The sequence below is a fragment of the Aethalodelphis obliquidens genome, unplaced genomic scaffold, assembly GCF_003676395.1.
Source record: "Aethalodelphis obliquidens isolate GAN/ISIS:26980383/991018 unplaced genomic scaffold, ASM367639v1 scaffold98, whole genome shotgun sequence".
In the NCBI taxonomy this organism is placed as follows: domain Eukaryota; kingdom Metazoa; phylum Chordata; class Mammalia; order Artiodactyla; family Delphinidae; genus Aethalodelphis; species Aethalodelphis obliquidens.
In genome coordinates this window covers 539883-561260 of record NW_020838042.1, presented here as the reverse complement: position 1 = coordinate 561260, position 21378 = coordinate 539883, and the positions used below count along the sequence as shown (strand labels likewise).

At 39.7% G+C, this 21378-nt stretch overlaps 1 protein-coding gene across 3 annotated transcripts in view; it reads left to right on the top strand.

Moving 5' to 3' along the window:
- The window catches only part of TAB3 (TGF-beta activated kinase 1 (MAP3K7) binding protein 3), a 101355-nt gene that overhangs the window by 59509 nt on the left and 20468 nt on the right, over positions 1 to 21378 (top strand). For all 3 annotated transcript variants that reach the window (XR_003430666.1, XM_027096082.1, XM_027096081.1), the window contains 3 exons: positions 10348 to 10539; positions 14803 to 16264; positions 17147 to 17307. Coding sequence is in view for 2 of the 3 variants with exons in the window: in XM_027096082.1 (XP_026951883.1) it covers positions 10438 to 10539; positions 14803 to 16264; positions 17147 to 17307 (1725 nt within the window). In the remaining variant the exon portion in view is untranslated. The remainder of the gene's footprint in view (positions 1 to 10347; positions 10540 to 14802; positions 16265 to 17146; positions 17308 to 21378) is intronic.

Sequence of the window (21378 nt, the reverse complement as noted above, 5' to 3'; positions counted from 1 at the left end):
CCAGGTTTTGTTTGTTCTTTTTCTAAATCTTTTAGGTGGTAGGTTAGGTTGTTTATTTGAGATATTTCTTGTTTTTTGAGGAAGGCCTGTATCCCTATGAACTTCCCTTAGGAACTGCTTTTGCTGTATCCCAAAGATTTTGTATGATTGTGTTTTTATTGTCATTTGTCTCAAGGTATTTTTTAATTTTGTTTTTTATTTTGTCATTGACTCATTGGTTTTTGTTTTTGGTATTTTTAAATTAATTAATTAATTTATTTTTGGCTGTTTTGGGTCTTCGTTGCTGTGCACAGGCTTTCTCTAGTTGCAGCAAGTGGGGGCTACTCTTTGTTGCGTTGTGCAGGCTTCTCATTGCGGTGGCTTCTCTTTGTTGCACAGCACGGGCTCTAGGCGCGTGGGCTTCAGTAGTTGTGGTGTGTGGGCTCAGTAGTTGTGGCTCGCAGGCTTTAGAGTGCAGGCTCAGTAGTTGTGGTGCACGGGCTTAGTTGCTCCACGGCATGTGAGATCTTCCCAGACCAGGGATCAAATCCGTGTCCCCTGCATTGGCAGGCAGATTCTTAACCACTGCACCATCAAGGAAGTCCCGACTCATTGGTTTTTTTAGTAGCATGTTGTTTAGTTTCCATGTAGTCTTTTTTTGGTCATTTCTTCTCTTGTGGTTTTTTTCTAGTTTCATGCCATTGTGGTCAGAGAAGATGCTAGAAACAATTTCTGTACTCTTCACTTTGTTGAGGTTAGTTTTGTGCCCTGGTATGTGCCCAGTCCTAGAAAATGTTCCATGTGTACTTGAAAAGATGTGTATTCTGTTTTTTTGGACTTAATGTCCTGAAAATATCAATTAAGTCTAACTGTTGTATCATTTAGGATCTCTGTCGCCTTATTGATTTTTCTCTCTAGAAGATGTGTCCATTGATACGTGTGGGGTGTTAAAGTCTCCTACTGTTATTGTATTCCCTTCAATTTCTCCATTTATGTTGGTTAGTATTTGTTTTATGTGTTTGGGTGCTCCTATATTAGGTGCATATGTGTTCACGAGTGGAAGATCCTCTTCTTGTGTTGATCCTTTTATCATTATGTAGTATCCTTCTTTATCTTTCTTTATGGCCTTTGTTTTAAAGTTTATTTTGTCTGATATGAGTATTGCGACTCCTGCTTTCTTGTCATTTCCGTTTGCATGAAATATTTTTCTCCATCCTCTCACTTTCAATCTCTGTGTCCTTTGCCCTAAGGTGGGTCTCTTACAGGCAGCATATTGTAGGCTGCTGTTTTTTTATCCAGTCTGCCACCCTATGTCTTTTGATTGGAGCATTCAGTCCTTTGACATTTAAGGTAATTATTGATACATATGTGTTTATTGCCATTTTAACCCTTGTTTTCCAGTGGATTCTATGTTTCTTCTTTGTTCCTATCTTTTTCTTTCTGTTTTTCTTTTTGTGGTTTGATTTTTTGCTTGTGTTCTCTTCTTTTTGGTTTTTGTGAACCTATTGTATGTTTTTGATTTGTGGTTGCCCTGTTTTTCAGGTATGTTAATCCCTTCCTATATCTGCTTCTTTTCAACTGATAGTCATATAAGCTCAAACACATTCTAAGAAAAAAAAAGAATCTACATTTTTTAACTCTCTTTCCCCACATTTTATGATTCTGATGTCCTTTTTTACATCTTCATGTTTACCCTTTTGCCGTTCCTTCTGTTTATCAACACTTTCACAAGTAGGTTTTCTTCCCCCTTTTTGATCTGTATACTGGCTTATTTAAGTAATTTAGTTTCCAATTGTGATTTACTCCTTCCTAATATCTTCTTACTTCTTTTCTATTTAGAGAAGACCTTTCATTATTTCTTTTAGGTAGGTTTAGTATTGCTGTATTCTTTTAGTTTTTGCTTGTCTGAGAAATTCTTTATCTCACCTCTTATTCTCAGTGATAATCGTGGTGGGTAGAGTATTCTAGGCTGCAGGTTTTTCTCTTTCAAAACTTTGAATATGTTTTGCCACTCCCTTCTGGCCTGCAGTGTTTCTGTTGAGAAATCAGCTGATAGCCTTATGGGGGTTCCCTTGTAATTGACTCTTTGTTTTTCTCTTGCTGCCTTTAGAATCCTCTCTTGAACTTTGGCCATCTTTATTACAATATGTCTTGGTGTAGGTTTGTTTGGGTTCATCTTGTTTGAGACCCTCTGTGCTTCCTATAGCTGGATATTTGGTTCCTTCTTTAGGTTTGGGAAGTTTTCAGCCATAATTTCTTCAAATACATTTTCAATCCCCGTTTCTCTTTCTTCTCCTTTTGGAATCCCTATTATGCGTAGATTGGCATGTTTATGTTATCCCATAGGTCTCTTATATTGTTTTCTTTTTGTGTGCCGTTTTGATTAATTTCCATTTTTCTATCTTCTAGATTGCTTATTCTTTCTCCTGCAATATTCATTCTGCTATTCATTGCTTTTAGTTCAGCTTTTGTCTTGGCAGATGAATTTTCTAATTTTTCTTGGCTCCTTCTTATAGTTTCTCGGTCCTTTTTACAGTAATCTCCATTTCTGTTGATAGCCTTTCTTCATTCCTTTGGTATTTTTCTTACCTCTTTTTTTGAACTCAGTGTCTGTTAGACTGAAGAGGACTGTTTCATTGTTTGTTCTTTCAGGGGAATTCTCTTGGACTTTTAAGTGGGAGTAGTTCCTCTGCTTCTTCATTTTGCTTATATTTCTCTTACTCTGTGCGTTTAGGAGAACAATTATCTCCTGTAATCTTGGAGGTCTGTTTCTATGTGGGAGTGTCCCCGTGAAGCTTGTGTGGGTTTAATATTGTTTTGGCGTGAGGGCTGCTTTTGCTTTGGATGCTTGCTGTCTCTTTCCTCAGTATGTGCTAGCTGTTATTCCCTTGATGGGGGTGTGAAGGTGAGTGGCCTGCGCATGCTCCCAGGAATGCGGGGACAGTGGTTGGTGTCTGTTCACAGAATTCTCGGTAGTGGCAGCAATCAGCACCCACCTCTCGAGTCTGATGTGGCAGCTGTGGCTCGTGCCCACCCCAGAGCTTGTGCAGGCAGTGCCCTATTGCCTGATAGTACACACGGAGAAAGAAGCTCCTATGGTGGTCCTGCCCCTTTCCTTGCGTGCCCCCCAACAATAGCACCTTGCCTCTGTGGCAGGCCCAGTCTTCTTCCCATACTCCCTTGGTTGTGGCACATCACACCCTAGCCCTCTCAGGCTGTCTCCACACAGCCAACCTGAGTCCTCTCCCCAAGTCTGACCTCCGAATTGCGAGCCTCAGCACCCAGCCCCTGCCTGCCCCAGTGTACGAGCGTCTCAGGCTGGGGAGTGCTGGGTGTTGGCACTGACCGTCTTTGCAGGTCTCACTCCGCTTTGCCTTCTGCAAACTGGTTTCTCCACTCTCTTCTGAGGCTCCGAAGCTCTGCTTCTGTCCCAGATGATCTTCCCGCCAGTGAGGGGACTTCCCAATGTTTGGAAACATTTCCTCTTTCACAGCTCCCTCCCAGGGGCTCAGGATCCCTCCTGATTCCTTTCTCTCTCTCTTTTTTTTTTTTTTCTTTTTTAGTTTTGTCCTACTCAGTTACATGGAGATTTTCTTGTCCTTTTGGAAGTCTGAGGTCTTCTGCCAGAGTTCAGTAGATGTTCTGTGATAATCGTTCAGCATGTAGATGTATTTTTGATGTATTTTTGGGAGAAGGTGAGATCCACGTCCTACTCCTCTGCCCATCTTGATCCGATCCCATCTTTTCATAATTTTCACATTTCTAGATGTGGCCTTTTCTTTTTCTCTTAGAGAAGGCCCTTTAATGTTTCTTGTAAAGCTGGTTTGGTAGTACTGAACTCTTTTTTAGCTTTCGCTTGTCTGTAAAACTTTTGATCTCTCCATTAAACGTGAATGAGAGGCTTGCTGAGTAGAGTATTCTTGGTTGTAGGTTTTTTCCTCTCGTCACTTTAAATATATCATGCCACTTGCTTTTGGCCTGCAGAGTTTCTGCTGAAAAAACAGCTCATAGCTTTATTGGAGTTCCCTTGTATGTAACTTCTTGCTTTTTCCATGCTGCTTTTAATATTCTATCCTTGTCTGTGATTTTTGCCAGTTTAATTTCATTGTGTCATGGTGTGACCTCTGTGGGTTCATCCAGTTTGGGACTCTTTGCTTCCTGGATCTGGATATCTATTTCCTTTCCCAGGTTAGGGAAGTTTCCAGCTGTTACGTCTTCAAATATGTTCTCTGCCCCTTTCCCTCTGTCTTATCCTTCTGGGACCTTTATAATACGAATGTTAGTATGCTTCATGATATCTTAGGAGTCCGTTAAACTGTCGTCATTTCTTTGTATTCTTTTTTTTTTCTTTAAATCTGTTCAGCTCAGTGATTTCCACTGCTCTGTCTTCTGGTTCGCTGATCCATTCCTCTGTATCATTTAGTCTACTACTGATTTCTTCTAGTGTATTTTTTTTTTTTTTTTTTTTTTTGCAGTACACAGGCCTCTCACTGTTGTGGCCTCTCCCATGGCGGAGCACAGGCTCCGGACGCACAGGCTCAGCGGCCATGGCTCACGGGCCCAGCCGCTCCGCGGCATGTGGGATCTTCCTGGACCGGGGAACAAACCCGTGTTCCCTGCATTGGCAGGCGGACTCTCAACCACTGCGCCACTAGGGAAGCCCTTCTAGTGTATTTTTCATTTCAGTTACTGTAGTCTTCGTTTCTGTTTGTGGTTCTTTATGTATTCTAACTCTTTGTTAAACTTCTCACTGTGTTCATCCATTCTTCCCCCAATTCTTTGATTAACTTTATGGTCAGTACCTTGAACTCTTTATCAGGTAGATGGTTTATTTCCACTTCATTTAGTTTTTCTTCTGGGGTTTTATCTTTTTCCTTTGATTGGAACATGTTGCTCTGTTGACTGCCATTTTTATTTCTGTGTATCTGGTAGATTGGTTATATTTCCCAACCTTGGAGAAGTAGCCTTTTGTAGGAGACATCCTAAGTGTTCCAGCAGTGCACTCCCCTCTGGTTACCAGAGCTGTTATTCTCTAGGGGTGTGGGCTGTGTGGGTCCTTCTGTTGTGGCAGGCTGACTATGTCACTTTGCTAGGTGTGGCTGGCTCCTGGTCTGGTTGGGCACCAGGTCCTGCTTTGTGCAGTGGTTGCCAGCTGCTGGTTGGGTGGGCCAGGTCACGAGGCAACTGGCTACAGAAACCCAGGTGTTCTAGAGCTAGTGCTGGCTTACTGGTGGGCAGACCCGTGTTCAGGGGTGGGTAGTTGTGGGCCCGGGGTTCCCAGATCTAGTGTCAACCTGCTGGTAAGTAGGGCCGGTTCTTGACTCGACTGGCTGCAGGTTCCGTGGTGTCCAAAGCTGGTGCTGGCACACTGGCGAGTGGGGCTGGATCCCAGCGTGGCTGGCTGAGGGGCTCAAGTTGTCTAAGAGCTGTTGTTGACCTGATGGTGGGTGGGGAAGGGGCCTAGTGGGTCCTGTGGCTACTGCTGCTCTGTTGGTAGGTGGGGCTGCATCCCCACCTGGTTAGTTGCTTGGCCTGAGGCATCCCAGTACTGGTGCCTACAGGCATGTGGGCAGGGACTCTGTGGGATCCTGAGGCTCATAAGCTAGATGGAGGATTCCAAAGTGATGCTTGCCAACAGCAGTGTCTATATGGTAGAACAAGCTCCCCCAAATGACTGCCACCAGTGTCTGTGTCCCCAGGGTGAGTGCCAATTGCCTCCTGCCTCTCTGGGAGACTCTTCAAGGTCAGCAGGTGGGTCTGACCCAGGCTCCTTTCAAATTACTGTTTCTGCCCTGGTTTCTGGAGCATGTGAGATTTTGTGTGTGCCCTTAAGAGTGGAGTCTCTGTTTCCCACTGCCCTTGGTTCTCTGGAAGGAAAGCCCTGCTGGCCTTCAAAGCCAAATGTTCTGGTGGCTCGTCTTCCCAGTGCAGGATGACAGGGCTGGGGAGCCCCATGTGGAGTTCAGACCCCTTCCTTGGGGAGGACTTCTGCAGTTGTAATTCTCCTGTATGTGGGTTGCCCACCTGGGGGTTTGGGTCTTGAGTATACTGCAACTCTACCTCTTCTACTCATCTTGTTGTGGTTTTTTCTTTATATCTTTAGTTGTAGATCTTTTCTGGTAGATTCCTGACTTTCTTATCAATAGTTGCTCTGTAAATAGTTGTAATTTTGGTGTGCCCATGAGAGGAGGTGAGCTCAGGGCCTTCCTACTCTGCCATCTTGTTGTAAGTCCTTTTCCTTTGCGCTTTTGTAACTTGCTCCCTCTTTCTGTGCACATGTGTGTGTGTGCATGTTTGTATATATGCACACATATACATATATTTGATTGTTTCTCCTGAACCATTTGAAAGTAAAGTTGCCCTTTACTCCTAAATGCTTCATTGCCTAATTCCTAAAAATAGGGATATTCTCGTATATAACCACAGCACAATTACCAAGTCAGTAAATTGATTAAATTCAATAAGTTTAACATTGGTAGAATACTTTTCCTAATGTACCATCCACATTGAATTTTGTCAGTTGATCCATTCATTTATTTTATAACATTTCCTCCATTTAGTATAGGATCCAGTCTGAGATCAGTCATTAGATTTAGTTGTCATGGTTCTAGTATCTCCTTTAATCTTTGATTTTTCTAGCATTTGTCTTTTATGACGTTGGCATTTTTTTAAGATGACATTTTCACCTTCCCACTCCCTGCTTTTTGTTTTTAACAGAACATTTCTCATTTTGGTTTTGTCTATTTTTTAATGAATAGTTTCAGATTACATATTCCTAACTGGAATATTATAAAGTGATATATTCTTCTCACAGTATCACATCTGGAGGCGTGTGCTGTCCATCTGTCCCTCATTGGTGATGTTAATTTTGATTATCCAAGATGTTGTTTGATTTATCTACTATATAGTTAAATTTTCCTTTGCAGCTAATAAGCAGTTCTCTGGGGAGACACTTTTAAGACCATTAATATAGCCTAACTTCATCCAAATTTCCCCCTAGATTTAGCATCCATTGATGATTCTTTATTGAAGTAGTCTGTACTGTGATGGCTGCAAAATGATGATTTTTCCAGCTCCAGCACTTCCTGCACACATTTACCAGTTGGATTCCACTAAGCAAAAGCCCTCCCTTTGCCTTTATTTGTGTGTGTGCCTATTTAACTATTTATTATCGGGCTAAGGACTCACGGGTTCCGCTTTTCTACAGGCCTGTAATTCATTACTGTCCTTAATTGTTTTGGTGCTCAAATTGTCACAGATTTGGTCAGTGGGAGCCTCTTCAAGCTGACTTTCAGGTTCTTGTAACAAGCTCCCATCATTCTTTGAGTACGTCCCCACTTTCTGGCATAACACATTCTAGGTGGAGCTACAGTTCCACATGTGAGACCTTCAGATACACAGGTGGCTCCAGTATAGTGTGTTTGGTGCTCCTGTGAGGATAAGCACAGCCTGCTGTGGAAGCATAGTGGAGGGTCCTTTAGCCCAGAGTAGGTGGAGGAGAGTTACGGCAGCAGGACTAAGTTGCGGGGGGGTGGTGGTGACTGTCAGTGGAAGCCTTCTTAGAGGAGGTGCCACCAATACTGACATGTACGGTATCAGTATGGCTCGGAGAAGCAGTGGGAGGGAGGAAGATAGAAAAGTATCTCAGGCAGATGGATGATCATGGGCTAATGCCCTGAGAGGAGGCAGTGTGGGACATCCATGCACAGGATCACACATAGCGCTGTTTGGTTGAGATTAGAAAACAGATACTCTGGCTGTGATGTGGGGGAAGGCAAGACCTGAGGTGGGAAGAGCAGCAGGAAGTTGCTAGTATAATGTTGATGAGAACAATATTCAGACATGCCCTGAATAATAGTAACTAATGCTTCCTGACTTCCTACTGTTTGCCTTTTAAATTCTACTACAATCCTACAATTATTTCCATTTTTAAATATGAAGCTTCAAAGGCTTAAAAGCTGAGTATCTTTCCTAGATGCTACTAAATGGCAGAACCAGGGTGCACACCATCACCCATTTGATTTAATATTCTTGTTTAGTTGGTTGTGCAAGAATGGGAAGTCAAGGAGCACGCTCTGGTTTCTAGTTTTGTTAACTGAGTGAATAGTAGTAACATTCATAGAGAGAACACAGTGTTTGGGGAAGGATTGTGGTAAGGAGTTCCTTTTTGTACATATTGACTAATGTCTTTGGGTTTATCCAGATGGTGCTGTGTGTAGGCAGTAGACTCTATGTGTCTGGAGTCTTAAGAGAGAGCATGCATGGTGCTTAATAGCAATTTGGGAATCATCAGCCTTTAAATGTTTTTGAAACCTTAGTAGTGGAGGTCATCACTAGGCACAAGGATGTAGAATGAGAAGACGAGGTGGCTTAGGGCCCAAACCAGGCAAGCATTAATGTGACAAGAGAGGTGGGAAGAAACCAGGCTAGTGTGATGTCATAGAGGCTGAAAAAAGGAAGGAATGATCAGTAGTGTCAGATGCTGCAAAGGTCAAGGGGCATAGGAACCAGAAGATAAATCCTCTGAATTTAGCAGCAGAGAGATGATGAAGAGAGTATTTCAGTGGAACAGTGATTTGAGCCAAATTAGAGCAGACTAAGGAATGCATTGCAGAGAGCAGAATTGTATATGGAGGCCAGAAAGCCTATATATATGTGCATATTGGAAGTTATCTTTATTCTTTTCCCATATTTTGATTTTTCTTTAGATTCACTAGATATCCTCCATGTTGATGTTGGAAGTCATTAAAGCAGTCCCTAATAGCTATTTATACCTGAGGTTAGGCAGAGTCTTATCCATAGGGGCTTTGTTGCCACCTTGTAGACACAAAGAGTATAATTACTCTTGACAGTCTTGGCTTAGAAGGAAGAAAAGAGAGCTCGATGCCCAGTAAAAGTCAAGAGATTGCATGCAAAATGAAATTCCCTGCTTATAATGAAAGTCAAATTTGAGATTACATGGTATTTATTTTTTAATTATATACTTAATTATAAAGCAGCAAAAGTAATTCAGTATTTTCCTGCAGCATTTTAAGGTTTTAAAATATTCTTGGGTCTTCCCTGGTGGCGCAGTGGTTGAGAGTTCGCCTGCCGATGCAGGGGACGCGGGTTCGTGCCCCGGTCCGGAAAGATCCCACATGCCGCAGAGCGGCTAGGCCCGTGAGCCATGGCCGCTGAGCCTGTGTGTCCGGAGCCTGTGCTCCGCAATGGGAGAGGCCACAACAGTGAGAGGCCCGCGTACCGAAAAAAAAAAAAAGAATTCTCTGTAGTTCTGTACATTGCCCCAGGTAATGGTATTATTTAAAGTTTCAGGGCCTGTTTGCAAGAAATGGATTTGGTGTGGGATGACCCTCCCTTATTGTGTAGTTTAGACTTGCATCTTAAAATCATGATTTCCGTGCATCTTACGAAGATGCAGGTGTTTAATTCTCAGTCTTAAAAATATTTTACCATCTCATGAGTGATCACAGCAGAAATATTATGAGATTGTATGGTATACACTGTACATTTTTCCCGTCATAAAAATGGGAGAGATAGATGAAAAATGGGTCAGTTAATTGACCTTGATGGTGCCACTTGATTTATGATTTCATTATTACTTCACTAGCTGCCTTTATTTACATGGGTGCTTAACTTGACTAATACCAGTGAGATTGGGGGTGACTTGCCTCTACTCAAACTGTGCCCCCAAATCCTGGCATCTTTGCACCTGTGCCAGTTGCACCAGAACTAGGTGAAACCTTAGCTAGGCAAGTCTGCCTACTGATGGACCACCAGCATCATCTTTGAAAGCGAAGGATTCTGCATTTCCATTTTTGTTTGCCCAGTAGTTTCATTTAGACATTGGGTTTGCTTTACTCAGAGTTCAAATTCAAGCCTTTTGGCTTCAAAGTACAGGGAGAATGTAAGGCAAACAGGACATGTGTGGTTTGTGGTGTTATTATCAATTCCTGTTGCCTGATTTTATTACTTCAGACATCAAAATGATTATCCCGCTTTAGAGGACTGATATGATAGCCCGTAGGAAAACATGAGTGATTATACATAAGTAGGATTTCTCAAGACTTAGAAAAATATGGTTGCCAAATAATAATACTCTGTATTTTTAATCTAGCTGCTGCTTTTTTCATTTTTGAAGCATTAAAATGGAACTGAAGGTTTGGGAATTCTGTCGTTCTTGATTTTAAACCAGTGATTAGCTATATATTCCATCAGAAAAGTCTTTGGCTAAGTAGAATTTGTCCATTTTCCAACTTTAGAATTGGGTATACTTATTTTAGATTGCTCATTTTAATGTATTGATGGTTTCTATTTGAATAAAGTGAAATATGTAATTAAATTTAACCATACTTTAATTTCTTTTAATAGAAAATGACTGCAGTATTGGAAGATCATTACTATTGGAAGACCGATTAGCATCCATTTCATAAGAGAAGCTTGACCACCATTTGCTCTGGCATGGCGCAAAACAGTCCACAGCTTGATATGCAGGTTCTCCATGACCTCCGACAACGTTTCCCTGAGATTCCGGAGGGTGTGGTGTCTCAGTGCATGTTACAGGTAGATTACCCACCAATGATAGTGATATTAAAGTTACAGTTTACCTTATTAGAGGTGACTTTGTGTTGTAGTGACTAGAACTCAGTTAAGTTTTCTTGTTTATGTTGGGGGAACATTTAGAGCAGGATTTCTCAACCTTGGCCCTGTCGACATTTTGGGCTGGATATATTGTTTGTTGTGGGGGTCTGCCTTGTGCATTGTAGGATGTTTAGTAGCATCCCTGGCTTCCACCCACTAAATGCCATTAGTATCCCTGCAGTTGTGACAACCAAAAATGTCTCCATGGGACACAAAATCTCCATGTTCCATGGGAGGCACAATCTCCCCCATTGAGAACCAGTGATTTAGAGAAAAGAATAAAGGCGTGTAGCAAAAAGATTCTTCATGCATTTCACTTCTTAAATTTTGGGGGTTGTGTCATCAGTCCCCAAATCCTTAAGAGTTGAATTTGGATTTCAAATTTATCATTATAACTTCTTAAACTATATACTTTTTTAGCCTACTTTTTAAAGTTTTTAGAAAGTTCCCTCCCTCTCTTACTGTTTTTCTAGTTAGTAAATGCTTAACTAATATCTAATTTTAAGTGGAAGGCTACTTTCTTTAATCACATTACTTTTGTCTTGTTGTCTTCTATTGAAATAAATCTTTCATCTCTGATAGAACGTCTCTTCCCACTCAAGGGGCCACAGAAATAGGCCTAACACTCCCCCTGTTGAGTTTTGCATCATCCTTCACAGAATCGCAGTGTGTTTTGGGTTACAGCATTTCCCTAGTTGGTTGACTTTTGGGAGCGGTATTTCTGTCCTGCTCACTGGACTTCCGTAATTACACAATCAGTCCAAACTCTATGTTACTGCATAATATGCAAGCTTCTCCCTTACAGTGTGAGCTGCTCAGGATATAATGTAAACCTATATATAGTTGAGGTTAATTGCAAATAGAGACTCACAGATCAGTGGTGGTAACAGAGGTGCTTCCTTTGTTTGCAAGCCCTTCTACTAGGTCTCGTTTTTGTGTTATAGCTTGTCTTTATTTTTTCTACCATAACATTTCCAGTCTGAATTTCCACTCTTTACTTTAGCCCCATTTTGGTCTCTGGTAGAGCAAAGGTACTTCCCACTGGAGTGAAACCCTTCTAGTTTAAATCACCTTCCTAGCAGTTACCTTCCTAACTTATTCTAGGGCCCCCACCTTGTTTTCTTAATTTAATTTTATTTAGCCCTTTATTTTTTCAAGGCTTATTGTTTTCGTTTTACTAAATTGAAAGAATGGAACTTTAAATTCAACTCAGTGAACATTTGTTGATAACTTACATTGTTCTAAGTCTTTTACTTTTTTGTTCCTTTGGGATTAATATTGTTTATCAGTATGGACACTTAACACCTGCTGGCTCTGGAAAGTTTCTCTGTTTGCATTAAAGTATATAAGACTCAGTAGTTTACCTTTTTTTCCTTTTAATTGAAGTATAGTTGATTTACAATGTTGTGTTAGTTTCAGGTGTACAGCAAAGTGATTCAGTTATACATAGGCATATATCCATTCTTTTTCAGATTCTTTTCCATTATAGGTTATTACAGGATTTTGAATACAGTATAGTTCCCTGTGCTATACAGTAGGTCCTTGTTTATCTATTTTATCCCAAACTCTTAATTTATCCCTCCCTCCCTGTCCAGTAGTTTGCATTTAATACACAAGCATTAAAGCCTCTCTTAGGTTATCATCCCCCAGTTTAGGACCACTTTTTAGGGGTATGATGCTTTATTGGCTCAGTCCTTTCATGAGTGTTCACATATATCTTCTTAAAACTTCTGACCTCTTTATCCAGCTAAACAATTTTTATTTCTTTATTCTTCATATTTATCGTTTGATAAATTTTTTATCCTTTGTTTTTTCTTTTTAAGACATTTAGCAGGTCACATGTGACATTTGAATCTATTGTGGTGGTATTTTTATACTTAAATATCTTGCATTTGTGGTTTTAAATTTTTCTTCCTAAGAAAATGTACTCAGCTTGTCACTGTAGACATACATTTGAATAGGCTGACAACTCCAACTTTGCATCATTTAAATTTGTATCTTTTTTGTGGCAGTACTAATTAGGCAACCTAATTCAATGTAGAAAACATGAAATTTTAGGATAATGAATAAAAATGTTAAATAGTGAAGTGTCTGTTACTGCTTAGGTTTCAAATAAAACTCTAGTTTTTGTTCTCCTTTTAATCCATAGGTTTATTAAAAAACTTGAAGGAGCTAATAATCTTTTTTTTTCCCCTTCAGATATCTGTCAGTGACATTGTCTTGTTGGCAATCAGTTTGAATCCTTTGGCTCCAAATTTGCATAGTGTCTAGCAATATCTGTCTTCTCTCTTAATATCTGTCTTCCTTCCCTTGATCAGCATGGTTTCAAGCAGGATAAGAAAAAGCCCAAATTTAATTGTTTTCTTACATTTCAACAATTACTTTTTTCCTTGGCTCAGAAAGTATTTTAAAAAGTACTTGAATTTTAGTATCAAAAGTTTTATATAAGGAGAAGGATAAAAGTTATTATGGAGTTTTTGATAAAGCAATTCTTTGAATTTCTGAGAATTCATTTTACAAAGGTTTGCTTGACTGAATTTTCTTTTACTTCCTAAAGTTTCAGTAGTAATGTACTTTTGGCCTAACATCCTGTCCCTTGAAATTACTGTGTGATAGTAGAGAGAGCACTGGGAGTCAGAAGACCAAGAATCTAGAACTGGCTCTCCAGTTAACTAGTTAAGCGCTTGTTATCAAGTCATGTAACTTCCCAGGCATCTCTTTGCTCATCTGTAAATGAGTTGAGTTGGAGTAGATGGGAACCCTAAGAGTCCTCTCAGCTCTAAAATTAAAACATTTTATGTCCTGTTTTACATTTAGCTTTATTTGGTTCTCAGCAGAAGTGAAGTGTTTGCTTTCATTTTTATATAAAATGTACTTTTCCCTAGAATATAGTAATATGTGTATATGTGCATATCTGTATATATATTTATGAAATACGGAGAAGGTCATGATAATTGGGGAACTTCAATAGATTATCTCAAAGGTAATGAATAATTGTGTTTTAGGCCAATAAAATAGTTCTGAATTTTAATGGAAAACTATCTTATAGTACCTTAAAATTTTCAAAAGAGGAAACCTTTTATTAGTTTGATTACTGTCACTTGGAACATCTAAAATGACAGTTTGCTGTTTACCATCTTTGTGTGTGTATATAATTCAAAAAATTGAAATCTTTAAAAGATTTTGGAAGTTTACCAAGCTACGTTTGAGCGGGTAAAAACTTTTGAGACTGTGGGAGTGTGAATGAATTTCATTAAGGCAGTGAAGACCTGGTTTTGTGTTAAATTACCATAATTTGGCAAAGTCACGGAACCGTAATTCAAAAAGTGGATTTGGGGCTTCCCTGGTGGCACAGTGGTTGAGAGTCCGCCTGCCGATGCAGGGGACACGGGTTCATGCCCTGGTCCGGGAAGATCCCACATGCCGCAGAGCGGCTGGGCCCGTGAGCCATGGCCGCTGAGCCTGCGCGTCCGGAGCCTGTGCTCCGCAACGGGAGAGGCCACAGCAGTGAGAGACCCACGTACCGCAAAAAAAAAAAAAAAAAAAGTGGATTTGTTTTTATACTGATATCTTTTTTTAACTTAATCTTCCATAATGAAACAGACAGTTGAAGTTAGATAGGGTTAACTTTGGTTAAACGAAAAGTAAAGGCTGCTTTAGAATTTTTGTTGTTTTGAGTCTTTAGGAATTTTTATTATAACTTTTTTCTGTTTGGGGTTTCATTACCTTTTGAAAACTAATGCATGGTTATTTTCATGTTTATCAGTTTAAATATTAATGATGGATATTACTTATACTTATATATTACAGCAAGTGTGGTGAATCCAAGATTAGCCCAGCATTTTAATTTGTTGAGATGCAACAAGTGTAAGATGAGTCCTGGATTTGGAGTCAGAAAAGTTGGGGTTGAGTCACAGTGTTCATTAGTAGGTACTTTACATTTCTGTAGCAGTAGCAGTAGCGGCGTAGTACTAGTTATGTGAGCTAAATGTCTGTAAAATAATATGGATTGTTTGGGATCTCCTTTTCAGGGTCAATGACCATAAAGCTTTTTTGTGTTTAAAATACTGTTCTCTACTTATTCTGTGACAGTTATATTTACATAATTCTGTGGCAAAGCTTGACTTCCCACTATTAGGATTTGTCCATTTTGCCAATGTTATTTTTACCATTTCTTCCCCCTAGAACAACAACAATCTTGAAGCCTGTTGCCGCGCGCTTTCCCAGGAGAGTAGCAAATACTTATATATGGAATACCACAGTCCAGATGACAACAGGATGAATAGAAATCGCCTTTTGCATATTAACCTGGGTATTCATTCTCCTAGTAGCTACCACCCAGGAGATGGAGTGCAACTTAACGGTGGTCGAACACTGGTACATAGCTCAAGCGATGGACATATTGATCCACAGCATGCAGCAGGCAAACAGCTGATATGTTTAGTTCAGGAACCACACTCAGCTCCAGCTGTTGTTGCTGCTACTCCCAACTACAATCCATTTTTTATGAATGAACAGAACAGAAGTGCAGCTACTCCTCCTTCACAGCCACCTCAACAGCCATCTTCCATTCAAACAGGAATGAATCCATCTGCTATGCAAGGGCCTTCACCACCACCACCGCCACCTCCTTCATACATGCACATACCTCGGTATAGTACAAATCCAATTACTGTTACAGTATCCCAGAACCTCCCTTCTGGACAGACTGTACCAAGAGCTTTACAAATTCTTCCACAAATTCCAAGCAATCTTTATGGGTCTCCTGGTTCTATCTATATTAGACAGACATCTCAGAGTTCATCAGGAAGACAAACTCCTCAGAGTACGCCATGGCAGTCCTCACCACAGGGCCCAGTGCCTCATTATAGCCAGCGTCCTTTACCTGTTTATCCGCATCAACAGAACTATCAACCTTCTCAGTATTCTCCCAAACAACAGCAGATCCCTCAACCTGCTTACCATTCACCACCACCTTCTCAATGTCCTTCACCCTTCAGCTCTCCACAGCATCAAGTACAGCCATCCCAGTTGGGCCACCCTAGTTCCCATGTCTTTATGCCACCTAGTCCTTCAACTACTCCACCCCATCCATATCAACAAGGACCTCCTAGCTATCAGAAACAGGGAAGTCATTCAGTAGCCTATCTCCCATATACACCATCTAGCTTACCCAAAGGATCCATGAAGAAGATAGAAATTACAGTCGAACCCTCTCAGAGATCTGGGACAGCAATTAATAGGAGTCCTTCACCTATCAGTAATCAGCCATCTCCACGGAATCAGCACTCATTGTACACAGCCACCACGCCACCTTCAAGTTCTCCTTCAAGAGGGATATCCAGTCAACCAAAACCTCCATTTAGTGTCAATCCTGTGTATATTACATACACACAGCCAACTGGACCTTCTTGCGCTCCATCACCATCTCCTCGGATGATACCAAACCCAACTACAGTTTTTAAAATTACTGTAGGCCGAGCAACAACTGAAAATCTTTTAAATTTAGTGGACCAAGAAGAACGTTCTGCAGCCCCAGAACCTATTCAGCCCATTTCAGTGATACCAGGCTCTGGGGGAGAAAAGGGAAGCCATAAATATCAGAGAAGTTCTAGTTCTGGATCAGATGACTACGCCTATACACAAGGTAATTTTACCCTTTTTTTGAAATTTAATCTTTGTGGTGAGGTGGCAGTCTCCTATTCAAAATAAAATAATTTATATTAGCTGTTTAATTTTAATTAAATGTTTAGTATTTATTAAATATTGGGCACTAGCATTGCTATTAAGAATAGGGTTAGTGCTTCAGAATCATCTACAGACTTTGCTTTAAAATATAAAAATATAGGCATGATAATAGTGACCTCTAAAAGACTTCTTTTTTAGGAAGAACATTCACTGGGAGAAAAATATAGAGAAGTGAAACCAATATTGTCAAAAATACAAACTACAGAGTGGGAAAAAAAGATTCATAGAGGGTGGACTAAAGTTTATCAAGGTGAAAAATTTGAATATTTTCTAAGAGGATGGCCTGAAGGGTGTAATATTTATAAGTAATATATTTATAAGAAGTGGGATTGGTAATGAAGAACATTATTGGATTAGTTCACAGTGGACCTAACTAAATATAAGGAGAATAGAGTATTTTAAAAGTTTGTTTCAAGATATGTGATAATTTAGTATTCTTTCAGTATATAAGAAGGGAAGTAATTATGATTGTAATTCAATATGCCTGGTTTTGAGCCTGTTTAAAACGCACACAGGTATAGTTAAAGAGAATCTTGGGGAAATGAAGTACAGTAGAACAAGAGGAATGTACAGATGGTGTCATTTTGGCAGAAGTTACAAGAGCTAAATTAAAGCAGATTTGAAGGCAGAATAGCATTAGAAAGACATGAGAGTAAATGTCACCTGAAGTTGAATGACAGGGTTCTTTACAGGTATTTCGTACATTAGCAATGCATATAGAAATTTCCCAGTCACTTGTTCAATGTTACTTTCTGCAATGACTTTATCTGTAATGCTATAGCCTTGCTGTTACATCAGCGAGCAAGGATGGAGAGGTTAGCAAAGCAATTGAAACTTGAGAAAGAGGAGCTAGAGCAATTGAAGGCTGAAGTTAACAGTATGGAGCATGACCTGATGCAGAGACGGCTCAGAAGGGTCAGCTGCACCACTGCGATCCCAACGGTGAGTACGATCTATTAGGATGCATGGATAGGAAGGTGGACATGTTGGCTGTCCAGGCTGTTTGTTTTTCTTTTAGGTTCTGTTCCTGGCACAGTTTTGGTTTTGTTTCTGTTTTTTAAACAATGGATGAAGGACTTCTGCCTTCTTTTCTCATCAAAATAATTTGATGCTTTATTTTTCTTTGTCGTGTGAATTCCATAGACTCATCACTATTTTCAAATACTGACAGTTATAATCAAGGTAAAGCATCTCATTCACTATAAATTGCTTTCTGTCCGAATAGAAATGAAAAGTACACCTTGACCAAATATTTTATACATTGTTCTCATGTATTCATTTATCCTTTTAAGCATACTGTATATATATTTTTCAAACATTTAGAAGTTATTTTTCTAAGTACATTAATGCACATGAGTTAGATCAAGATGAATATGCATGTTGGGAAAGTGTTGACTATAGAATATTTTAAAGCAGAGCAATTTGGTTAGTGTAAATAATTGTAGAAACTAAGATAATAGTATTAACAGCGGTCCTAACAGGAACTGCTCTCATGAAAAGATTCGGTAATATATTTTTAACATGTTGGTGAATATTTGTGAGTTCTAAAGTTCTTTAAAAATTCCGAAAAATTGGAAACAGGTGTCCTAAAATCCTGTGACATCACAAGCTTTTTGTGATCCAACCTATCATTTCGTCTTTCAACATTGATTCGTTCAACAAGCATTTTTTTTTACAGTTTATGAATGTGGTCCTATACTAGGAGCTTAGTGTATACCTGCTAGTGGGAGAAATAGACCCATCAGTAGATAACTGTAATACAGTATGGTAAGTGCTGTGTCTGCTCACAGGTAATGAGAGAACTCATACATCAGCTAGTTTATCCGTGTATACTCAGTACACTTTTTGCTCGCTCACATTACGCTCCTGCTGCAGTGGTCTTCTGAAGCTCTGTGTATACGTATAAATGCTGTCTGTTCTTCAGGGCTGAACTTAATCTCTACTTTTTCATGGAGCCATTCCTCATGTTCTTACTGTCTCTTAACTAAGGGTAATCTCTTTCTCAGAGTGCACAAGTTTAGAGAAGTTAGTGTATATGTCAGGCCTCTTGCAGACAGGATGTCTGCAGCTGTGCCCTCATAGCGAAGTTTTTAACTGAAGTTCGTGGCTTCAAAGGAGATCCGTGAGTCCCTGAAATTATATGCAGAGTTTCATATGTGTGTTTATATGGGAAGCAGGTCTCTAGCTTTCATCTGATTTTCATAAGGTTATTAGAACTCACCTTTTTCCTTTAATTTAATAACTGTATGAAAATCAGTATTATAGCATAACCTAAAAATACTAAACAGTACAGTATTGCTATGTAGGCATAGAGGAAAGGGGAAGGCATTTTAGAAGGGAAAAAGAGCATGAGGTAATGAAGGCTTGAAGTCAAGACAGACTTTAAGGAGTCTTTACAGTTCCCTCATTTAAGCTGAGATTTCTGATGTCTTAACAGGTTAATATGCATGGGTAGAATAGTGGAGGTGTTTGAACTGTATTCTGCTGGTAATGGGGAACCAGTGGAAGTTTCTGAGAAGTTAACTATTGAGAAAAAGGCATATTTAATAATGTAATGGAATTTTTTCTAATATTGACTAAATACCTAAGTATAGTCAATATCAGAAGTGAGAAGGAAGGGTTTTAATTACTTAAGACACATGGAAAATTACAAAGCTATCTTTTCTCCCCCCCCCCCCCCCCCGCGGTACGCGGGCCTCTCACTGTTGTGGTATCTCCCGTTGCGGAAGCACAGGCTCCAGATGCGCAGGCCCAGCGGCCATGGCTCACGGGCCCAGCCGCTCCGCGGCATGTGGGATCTTCCCGGACCGGGGCACGAACCCGTGTCCCCTGCATCGGCAGGCGGACTCCCAACCACTGCGCCACCAGGGAAGCCCTACGAAGCTTTCTTTAACTGAAAGATGATACTGTAAATCACATCTATGCCTCATTTTTTTTTCCCAATCAAAATCTTAATTATATCCTCTGATTGGGGGAGATATTGAAGAACATAACCCAAATGGGAATCCACCAGTGGTGGGTGGGCACTTTGGAGTCCTTTAGGTACTTGTAGAGTATAAACAGATTTTCTTAGCATAGAAGTCATTTCTCTAAAATAACCATGTAAACTTTCTTTAGCAACTTCTTGCTGTATAATAATCCCTGCTAAAGCCCTATTGATTTCTTTGTTGTTGGAAGTAGAGAATTGTCTAAGGTAGCATAGATCAGTGCTTTAAAAAAAAACCAGATTTTACACGAGAGCTTTTATTGATGAGACTTCTTTAGAAAAAGAGGGAAGTTAGTCAAACTGCTGCCCTATGCTATAATTTAATTTTAACTTTTTGTTACAGAGTTTCAAACATACATAAAATAAGCAGAATAGTATAGTGAACTCCTGTGTAGCCATCACCCAGCTTCAGAGATTAGTGGCTCATGTGGGTGATAATATCTGAGAGGTGAGAAATTTGAGTGTGTGATTCCCATGTGTTTCCACTGCCAGGCCTAGAGTAAAATAGAAGACTAATAGGAATGCGTGGCTGAAGAACAATTATACATGGTGGTTAAGATCTGGGCTCTCAATGCAGGTGTGAATTTGAATCCTACTTCTTTCTGCTCCTTCTGTGTCACTCATATATCCTTGGATAAGCAACTTCCTTTATGCTTGTTTTCTGGGGAGTACCCATCTCATGGGATTTTTGTTAGAATTAAGTAAGATAATATACATTAAACAATTTATACAATGCCCAACAGATAGTATTCTTACAAAATAAATGTTGTTTACAAGATACTGGAGAAATCTGCTTTAGGTATATATATATATATATATATATATATATACATAACACAAATCTGAAATACTTTGAAAAAACTTGATTTCCTTTTAACTTCAGGAACATGTATAACATTAAGGGTATATATTATGTAGGAAATTAATTAAGAAATAAAGCATTTAGTCATAATTCCCTTTTTGTTCATAGAGGCTCATTCGTGGCACCATGATGTAGTTGAAAGGGTGCCTACATAGGCTCTGGAGCCAGAATAACTCTTTACTCACTTGTTCTAACTTCTCTGTATCTGATTTTCCCTATCTATAAATGGGAATTATAAGAGGTATATTTTAATATTATTGTCAAGATAAAGAGGCAGTATATGTAAACTGCCTGGTGTGAAGTGGGTGCTCAATAAATGGGTATCACTATCATTGTCCCACTCGTGTAGGATTATACAAGAGAATTAACTTTTTTGCTGCTAAGCACATATTGCCTCCTTTACGTTTCAAACTAATTTCTTACCAAGTAGTGTATAAAAAAATTGGTTAGAAACCTGTGTGCCTCATGAAACTGAAATGCAGGTTTGTGACCAGCTATATGTGCAGTTGCAGATGATTATAGAGGGGCAGTGAAATAACCTTTCCAAGGAGGGCAGAAGTGAAGGATGCATAACGGCCATCAGTTTTCTCAGTCTCCTGTTTGCAAAGCATTTTATTAAATGCTGTGGGAGATGTCATCTCTTAACAACATCTGTATGTGAAAAGACATACATATATCTGTCTGTGAACCTGTACGTGTGTGTTTGTGTGTGTGTGTGTGTGTGTGTGTGTGTGTGAGAGAGAGAGAGAGAGAGAGAGAGAGAGAGAGAGAGAGAGCGGGAAAAGATAACGTAAGACAGTAAATCAGAAGTGCTGGCCAACTAAATAGTAGTGATATTAAGTACTTTCAGAGTTCTGAGATAGAAATGTTAGTTTTTGCTAGTAGGGTTCAAAGATGGGACACTTTCATGGAGAAGGGGGAAATTTAAGTTATACCTTGAAGGAAAAATAAGATTTTAATAATCAGAGAGCTTCCAGTTATTCCCTCCCACAAGTTTTTCCCCTTCATTCATCTTGTCCTGATTAATTGGGTTTTGGGACCAACCCACAATCCCAGACACGTAACTGGGGCCAAACCATGAAAGAACATTAGTGGTCTTCGACCTTGGTCTCTGAGACAACTTCTTAAACTGATGGAACAGGTGACTCAGGGTATTTCTGCCACC